General features: G+C 41.5%; 1 protein-coding gene across 1 annotated transcript; it reads right to left on the reverse strand.

Annotated features, from left to right (window-relative positions):
• Window positions 1–1,216: 1,216 nt before the first annotated feature.
• On the reverse strand, window positions 1,217–2,651 carry foxe3 (forkhead box E3). Its single transcript, XM_068320162.1, has one exon. The coding sequence runs from the start codon at window positions 2,541–2,543 to the stop codon at window positions 1,281–1,283; it is 1,263 nt and encodes a 420-aa protein (XP_068176263.1). The 5' UTR covers window positions 2,544–2,651; the 3' UTR covers window positions 1,217–1,280.
• Window positions 2,652–9,955: the final 7,304 nt, after the last annotated feature.

Consider the following 9,955-nt stretch of genomic DNA (forward strand, 5'->3'; position numbering starts at 1 on the left):
TTTGTTGATTATGTTTTCAGGGTCTCATATATTGATAGTGTAAGGAATATTTTCTTTTTATTCTGAAATCAACTCAAAGAAACTACTTAGTAAATATTCTATGAAAATGAATGACCACTGTATGTGTTGAACTTGCATCAGCTCCTTGATAAATAATTTTAAGAGCATATATTTGACTGATGGACATCAATTTATCAAAAAACTAAAGCGTATTTTAATTCAGAGAGGGAAAAGGGATTCTGACGTTAATAATTTCAAAATAAAGCTTTGGCATTGAATAAGAAATAACAGTACTATCATTTGTGAAAATGAATGTGTTCTTCAATCAAGAAGCAAAGTTGTGATGAGCGTTATTTCTGTAGAAATGCTGAGGAGCAGAGACCTAGACTGAAATGATTTGTTCTCTCAGTTTTTCAACTGAGTTCAACTGATGTGCTTTATTTGTGAGTTCAATAAAGTTTCTATCAATATTATGAGTATTGATTTGTTATCCAAATTATTTTTCATTATATTTATTCATGTGATAATTAATGTTGTCCATATTTGAAAGATTACATTTTTTAAAATAAATTTGGCACGTTATGTCAAATTTGTCAAAACATGTGTAGTTCATAAAAACATTTGAGATTGTATCTTTGTCCAGCTGAAAATATTTGAACCAATTGTAAAACATCCAGTTACACAAAAACCCACCAGAATATATCAAATACAGTGTTTACCACCAAAACACACTTTTAAAATGAATAACGACCACATTTTACTTTATTGTAAAAAAAAGAAAAGAATCTATTTTCAGGCTACCTGTCGTCAGCAGTGATAACACGCGTTTCTTTTAATAAAGTTTTTTTTAAAAACATCAACAGACTTGAAAGATATATCACGCAAACTTCAAACAAACTAAAAAAAAACAGGAAACATGAACGAAATATGTACAATACAAAATTAAAAAAACAGGCCCACAGTTATGGAATGTGTTAAACGGATAATAAATGGCTTTGGCTTTATATTGTGAATGTCATCAAGATTATTATTATTATTATTATTAATAATAATAATAATAATAATAATAATAATAATAATAATAATAATAATAATAATAATAATAATAATAATAATAATAATAATAATAATAATAATAATAATAATAATAATAATAGCATAGTTGTTCTGGAACATCAGCCTTAAATGCTGTAATATTCCAATAAAACTCCGTGTATCACCTCATGTGGGCTTGTCGAGGATGACATCCTTTATTTTATTTTTTTAGAGTGAATAATGTTTTACATGTACCGCTCTAATCCTGTAGCATAGTTGGCTTGTCTCATGTAGGTGTTGTTATAAGAGTTCACGGGACCGGAGAGGCCCAGGAGTTGTTCCGTGTGCTCGGCGCAGGATCCCGGGCGCAGGGCCGGCAGGGACAGCCGGTTGCTGGAGCAGTACATTTGGGAGCTCCCCGGAGAGAAGCTGGACTGGTTCATAGTGGACAGGTTCGGAGGAGAGGCCGAAGTCGAGTAAGGATAACCGGCAGTCAGGTTTGATGAGAGGTTCCCGCCGTTTCTGCTCAACACATTGGCCGACGGGTTGGCGGTCTGGTTCTGGTAGCACGATGTAAGGTCGGTGCTGGTGACCGAACAACTGGAGGTCATGGTGCTCAACTGGAGGTCACCCCCGCCCAGCCCCAGCGCTTGGGAGTTGAGTTCTACCCCGGAGCCCCCCTGCACCACCGTCTGCTGGCTGATAATGTTGTCAATACTGAACATGCGCGGCTGTCCTTGTCCGACCCCTGCGGGGGTCTGGTAGTGATGCAGCATGGCGGGATGCGGGGAAGAGGCAGTCAGCTGGGAGCCATAACCAGACCCTATCCCACTGTACAGAGTGTTTGGGTACGACGGTCTGCCCATTTGGGTCGGGGTAAAGGCGCTGGAGCTTTGCATGTAGCCGGGGTAGGTGCTCACATCTGTGCGCTTGAACCTTTTCCTCCTCCTCAGAAAACTCCCGTTGTCAAACATGTCTTCAGCCGCGGGGTCCAAGGTCCAGTAATTACCCTTACCTGGTCTCCCAGGCTCCCGGGGTATCTTCACAAAACAGTCATTGAGGGTGAGGTTGTGGCGGATGGAGTTCTGCCACTTCTTGGAGTTCTCCCTGTAGAACGGAAACCTCTCCATGATGAACTTATAAATACCCCCCAGGGTGAGCTTCCTCTCCGGGGAGTTGGCGATGGCCATGGCGATGAGAGCGATGTAGCTGTAGGGAGGCTTCCCCCTCTGGACGGGCCTCTTCCTCCGGCGGCTGCCGGTGGGCAGGTGCTCCTCGGTGTGCCCCAGGGCGGCTCCATCCTCCTCCGCGATCGGACTGTTGCACCGGGGCTCGGACTTGATCAGAACCCCGTCCTTGGACCGGGGCTGGAGCATGAGGGGCGGCAGGGGCGAGTCCAGGCTGACGCTGGGAGACATGACGACGGGACTCGCCTCCGCCGGCGAGTGTGGCATCTCCGCGGTCATGTTGCACATGCCAGAGAAGTAAGAGTAATTTGCCAGATTCATAAAAGAGATAATATAATCAACTTTTTTTTAATGGAAATGTGTAGCGGGGGAAATGCCCGTGCGCGATGGAAGTTGATGTACAGATCGTTCCCCTGCTGTCCTGTCCTGGTGTTTGTGGCGGTGTGTCAGTCCAGGTGAGAGGAAGGCGTCGACAGTTTTATAAAGGAGGGTATGCGTGTATGCGTGTGTGTGTGTGTGTGTGTGTGTGTGTGTGGGGGGGGGGGGTTGTGACGCCACTGGTCCACCAGTGACGACGGAGACAGGAGACCCCCAAGAAGTTTTCTCTTCCTCTGAGTCAGCCCCATCATGACAGTAAATTTACAGAATCTGAACAACGATGACGTTAGGTGTGTCTATGTGCGTGTGTGTGTTTGTCTGTGTCATATAATTATTAATAACATTTATTCACTAGTTAAAAGTCAGTCTTTAAGGACATGTTGTGGAATTAATAAGAAATACTTTGACTTTTAATCATCTCAATGGAGAAATGTTTCGTAAAAGGATTGGTTATGTACCCTTAATAAAGGTCAACTTTACTGATCCCTCAGCGCTTCCCTCTCTCCCTGCTTTTCTCGCCCAGCTTTCCCTGACAGCTCTGTGTATATGGGCAGAAACAACACTCACAGAGCTTCTCTGTGCTCCTCCAAACCCAACAGCCAATCCACCAATTGAAAAATAATAACAAGCCACTGAAAGCAAGCAATTGAGCTATCAAAGCTTTTGGGGAGGAAAAGTAAATATCCCCTCATTTCATTTTCATTTTTGGAGAGTGATAATAAAACAGTCCCCTGGTCAGACAGGAGAGGTGTTATCTTACGGATTTTTAAGTAAAAACACTTCTGACAACACCCTTTAAAAACCAGCATGGTGGTGGTTTTTCTAATTGATTATAGGTTGGTAGAGAAGATGGAGTTGATTACAAAAGGAAACACACAGTGGGGAGCTGATGCCATTTTAACAACATGGGGAGAGCTGTTGTCAACAGTACCATTTATGGACTGTGAAAGGCAACATGACGATGCAATCCTGCTGAAACCACATTAAGTAACAGGACAGACTAACACTGAAATAAAGGCAAAAGCAAATCAGGGTTATGGAATCACAGGAAGGTTTAACAGTATAAATATCACAGGAAACATAAGCAGCAGATCTCAACATAATTATAAAACTTTGGAAGATTTTGGACTTTATTCTTAGAAATCAGACAAACAGAGAAACAACAAATAATGATAAAGAATAAACTATAACATCCGCGGTACACTGGCATCGTGCCCGGAGTGTCCCCTGCCTCACGCCCTGAGACTGCTGGGATAGGCACCGGCTCCCCCGCGACCTGCGTAAGCGGATTAAGCGGGTTAAGAAAATGACTGACTGACTGACTATAACATGTCTGCTCTAGCAAATACTGTAGATCCAAACTTACGTTGGTGTTAACGGTAGTATATTCATTAATCTTACATCATTTACAAACTTAGGAACTCCCCATCTCACACGCACACACACACACACACACACACACACACACACACACACACACACACACACACACACACACACACACACACACACACACACACACACAGACACACACACACACACACACACACACACACACACACCGATGAGTGGACCCCTCCTGACCCAGCCACAGCTCAGACAACACTAAGCCCAGCTAGCTACTCACAGCCAGTGGCTAACAGCTTCAGACAGGCGTGGGAGGGGGTTGTATCCAAGCACGATCTGCCCCCAGAGCTGCCAGGTCAGGCAGGACAAACAGGGGCTCAGGCCAGGAAACGGGCCCTCCGCCTCAGGGCCCATGGCCTCTTGCTAATCCCCCTACTCCTAAACCCCCCCACTACAGCCTCCCTGTACTTCTCTGCATCTCTGAATTGTGTGATCTTGTCCTGGTCTGTGGTCAACTGGTGTATTTATAATTTAAATACAGATGGACCAACGTGTTTTTGGCCTGTGCTGGGAAAAGTGGTGTGTGGCTCTGTTTCCTCACAGCAAGAAGGTTCCAGTTTCAATTAGTGGATTTTGATGTTCTCCCTGTGTCTGTGTGGGTTCTCTCCAAGTTCTCTGGCTTCCTCCCATGTCCAGAAACGTGCAACTTAGGTAAACTGGTCAATCTAAATTGTCTATAGTGAGTGTGAGTGTGACTGATTGTTGTCTTGTGTGGCCCTGTGATTAGCTGGCGTATCATCCGGGGTGTACCCAGATGGGTGGACCAACTGCTGAAGACAAGAAGATGAGTGAAGTTGCTGACTATAATAGTATTCTTAATTAAAGGTCAAAAAATGTTGACAAATACACACACACACACACACACACACACACACACACACACACACACACACACACACACACACACACACACACACACACACACACACACACACATTCACAATTAATTAAACGTGTGAATTACAGATGTGTAAACATGCGTATTTGTAGTGTAATGGTGGAGACAGATTAGGATCATGGCAAATACAGTATATTTGATATTTAAAAATGATACAGTCCTCTTTTTGTCATTAAAAAACTGCAGAGACCTGATATTCATTTGAATGGGCTTTTGTTCATGCAGATGTTAAACACCGTATAACTACAGAATTTTCTAAAAAATTACATCCCTCACATATTCTGCTATGAACACAGAAAATTTAAATATTGTCTTAAAATGTTTGTGTTATTTCTAGGTTCATGTATTGTCCGATGGAGCAGGATTCCTTCTCCTCCTTGAAATGGCATTTTAAACAGAAGAATCATGAGCTTCTTTTTTACTTCAATGGAGGACTTCCACTGATACGTGGCTGCAAATGACAATGGTTGCTACTCTGTGCGTCAAAATGTCCTTGAAACCATTAAAATTGATTAAAATAATTGTTTATGATAAAGACTACCTGGAAGATGCGTGTTTCCCAAAAAGAGTTATGAGTTAGAATGCCCATTTGCATCTGAGTGTATTCTCATTGTCATTCTCCAGTGTCCTGCCACATGTGAACTAACATCACTGGGGTCTCTCACTGGTAGTTGATCTGCAGATTTTCTTCTCCTTTTAGATGAAATGATGAGAAATATAGCAGGACAGGCAGAGTTGCTGAGCAAACACTTGGAGTTCACTCATTCGCAAAGTGGCTCCAGGGGACAGCGAGCAGGAGTGGGAGGCATGAGAACAAGAGGGGGAATAAAAGAGTGAGAGACAGAAAGAAAGAGAGAGAGACAGTGAGAGAGAAACAAACGAGAGAGTGCAACCTTTTTCTTGCTCAAGCTCATCAAGTACGGGCCAGGGCTCCTGAAAACGTAGGGATTACCAGGGTGTTGGGGCGGCCCTGGCCTGGGCCGCCTCTGCTCACTCCTGCACTGCACGCTACACTGCCCTGCTACAACACTGCGCATGGTTCTCACACACACTCATACACACACACAGCCAGTCACGATAGCCATTTGGTTCTCATCCCTCATTCGCAATATCGACACACGAGTACTTAAAATACAAAGATTAAAAATAAATGATATTTGAATTAGTAAGTTACGACATTATTAGCTTATAAAATAGATGACATTCTGGACTTTGCTATGAGTTGCTCCTTCATATTGTTACATTTTTTAAATTTTTATTTAATGTCACTGGAGAAACAGATTTAAACATAATTCTCCTGAAGAGCATAAACATCTGACCTTTAATTATGTGGCTGAAGATATTCTGTTCTTTAACTTTCTGCCTAAACAAAAATCCCACCACCCCCCAAACACCTAGAGAAAATCCCGCAGCCTCCAGCACTGCAGCTAAGGATGTGAACACCGATCCATGGTCACATCCTGCAAGGATAAGCACAGTGAGATTTAACAAGTATGGGGTATATACCTGAGGCTTCGGGCCATTTTATGGAAGGACAGTTAATCATTTTTCATTTATTCATTTATTTCTGGCAAGGCAAGGAATAAACAAAAAAGACAAAAAAACAAAACAAAAACAAAGAACAAAATAATTAAATAAGCAAATAAATAAGCAAAGATCACAACTCAACAATACAGTTCTGCCTGAAAAGGGAGTGGGAAGAAGAAAACTTATGTAATCCCACCCCAGTTCCTGAATCAGAGATCAACACACTGAGCTTCATTGCTACTTCTTTTAAGGACAAACACACAATAATTGCATCATGATGACTTCACCATGGGCAACAATAATTATCACATTGCAATAGTAATTACACACAACAATGTAAGGAAGGCACTACATACCAACAATGGTAATGTACAATATACCAACAACGGTAATGGACAAATACTAACGATGGTAAAGAACACTGAGCCACATGTTAACAAAACAGAACAGCAGTTTGAGTTAAAGACCCTCATCTCTATGTTTTGACCAGGCACGATGTTTATATAACAGTTTGAATTGTTGAGTACTTTGGCACTACTTGTGTTGTGAGTCCAGGTTGTTCCATAGTTTCACTCCACACACAGAAACACTACCTAAACACTACGACACTTCCTCTTCCTGATTTGAGGATTCATAGTTAAAAACAATTGACCTCTAACTGGACACATTGTGCGTATTCTTGCACAGAAACAGACTTCACTTTAAACACAAATATCAGGCAATGTTCAGCCATTAGTTAATAAGACCTAATTAAAAAAATTAAACTTTCCTGTTAAAAATATTTCCTCACACATTCTGTTGGGTTTATACATGCTTTTTCTCAGTGAGAGTAGCTGTCTATTACCGACATCTATGCAAAGTGACAAAACCAAAGTGTTTGGATTTGGAGGTTTGACAGGGACTAATGTCCAGCCTAGTGTCCAGATAGGATGAGGGTAATAAGTTAACTCTGTAATACTACTCCACTTAGAGTCTTAACTGTTAATATCGACAAGGACCAAGAAGACAGAAACAAATGTAGGAATTTGCACGCCCGGCTACACTGCTGAAGTGGCACTTTTGTTCCAGGATTGAAAGGACATATTCTATTAAAAATAAATACGATACATCTATGTCTGGAAACAATTACTTCAAGAAAAGATCAGCTATACATCTTTGATCATTTTAATTGAAGCATTTAACTGCAAGCACAAATAATATTTTGAGAACAAGTGATTTATGTTACATGTCTAACTGAATGTATACGTCCTGTTGGCTTCACTGTGTGAGGGAGGTACTGTGTGTTTGAGGCATTCCTGGAAGGCTATGTGGACCAGACTGGCAGACTGGGTGGCGATGAGTAACAGCTTACTGCAAAGGGAAGAAGGGCCGATGTGTGGGCTGGATGGGTGGGTTGGGTGTGTGTTTGTGTGTACGTGTGGGTGCATGTGTAATCAGGTGAACATACATGTGTTAGAAGACTGGACAACAGTTTTCTCCTCGCTTCGTTCAGAATATGAGATGAAGCAAAGCGGAGTATCAGTGAGGTCACAGTGACATAAACAGATCCTTCATTAGACGTCAGAGTTTCGGAGCAGAGAGAAATATGAGCAACGCGGGCTCCATAAGGAGACAAGGACTTTCATTCAGTGACTCCACGTGTCTTTAATGTGATGTCTGTCAACATGCACTTCTCACTCTTTCATTTCAGCTCTTCACCATTAGAGTCGATCTCATCCTTCACTACAGAGAAACGTAAAATTAAAGTACTTTAAGAATGAAACTTTTTTTTACATAGTTTATGGAATGGATTGATGGTTGAATTCAAAAGAGCTTGTACGGCTCACATCTTCATCATCAATAGCACATGTTGTCCAGGTCAAAACAGGCATCGCTCCTCGCATTGCTTGGTGCTGAGTGATGGACAGCCAGCATGCGGACAAAGTGCAGTCAGCCTCAAGGCTTTATTATACAGAGAGAAAGGAGAGCTGTGATAAGAACCGGCCTTTATACTGCTGGATGAAGTGAGACAAGCTTATTAATAGCATAACAGTCACATTTTTTATTGGTGCCAAATCCAAATGTTTAACCTTTATCATGAAAATTCATTCAAACAGAAAGGTCAGAATAAAACCTAGATGTTTTCCAGCAGACACTAAATCTGTTTCAGCTGTATAAATGAGATTATTTATTCAACTGTTTAAAATATCCTAACTCTAAAGATACAGGAGAAAAAAAGCTTATGCAAATTTTAACGCCTCCATCAAACTCCTGTCGATGGTTTAGCCATCTGTGTGTACGGAATAGACTTAGGACAGAAGTTGATGGTCAGTGTTTACCACCCAGTCCCACACCCACTCGCTTCCCATTGTCCCTCCAGTTGTCTGCATCCACTTCAGACAGGTAGGATCAGCACCCATTATGTTCTTTAAGTCTCAAGTACACAACATAAATAGTACACTCAGGTAAAAGAACTGGGTAAGCAGGTAGTCCCACATGGGATGAAGAAACTCACAAATACAGATAAACCAGTGGTGATCATCCCCAACGGTTTACAGGAGCAAAGAAAGATTTAAGATTGCCTGTTCTTTTATGTGGGTTACTTCTGAGCAATCCTCTTGAATGGATCTCTACAGATTAGGTGGATTGGATGCCCTATACTTCCTGCAGCTCTGTTATCCCTGCTGCAAACTGTTCAATCAGTCTTTCATTCATGCATTGTTGGCTGAGATTAACTCCACCCACCCAGTGGCATCAATGGAGTAAAGAGTACTGTATACAAGCCATTAAAATATACGTCTCTGTGCATTGATTATATGTCAGAACATGGTGTAAAGATGCGCTAAGTCTGTTTTGACTGAAATTGGATTTTACTTGACAGGATTGCTGCAGAATGTGTATAAGACCCGTACACCCACCTAGTGGTTGCCAGAATAAGTGTAGTTGGCAGTGTTTCAATATAGCAGCAATCCTGTCAAATAAACTCAAATTGCACAAGGTCCATTCTCCAAGCGGTCAGAAAACTACAAATATAACCTCATGCTGTTTGTCACAGAGCAGAAATCCTTGGAGCAATTGTTTTTGCATAAATAATAGTGTATAACAAATTTAACAGTTATGTTGTGACATAAAATATCTCCGCTGTGCACCGGCGTTGGAATCTCTTCTTCTTAAGCCACATTCATATTTGATTGTTTCTTTTTCTTGATTTTCCTTATAAAATTCAGTGGAAATATCTGTATTTTGCATCATGAGAATAATGGGGTGGGAGAAATTCTCCAATACTCATGTAAATATCCATTGTTCTTAAACAGATTATAATCTAAATAATGCTAATTTATGATACTGATGAGAATGTTGATTTACAGCTGCATGTTCAGCTTAACATGGTCATGGTGTGCATTTTTACTTTTGTACATCCTGGAAAAAACTGTTTCGGGTATGGTCTGTAAGGGACTGAGACAGGATCTCTAACTCCACACCTCACTCTCATTGCTACGTGTGGCTGTCAGTGGGTTCCATTCATGGAATATGGTGTCAAAAT

Source organism: Antennarius striatus, chromosome 7 (genome assembly GCF_040054535.1).
Source record: "Antennarius striatus isolate MH-2024 chromosome 7, ASM4005453v1, whole genome shotgun sequence".
NCBI lineage: Eukaryota > Metazoa > Chordata > Actinopteri > Lophiiformes > Antennariidae > Antennarius > Antennarius striatus.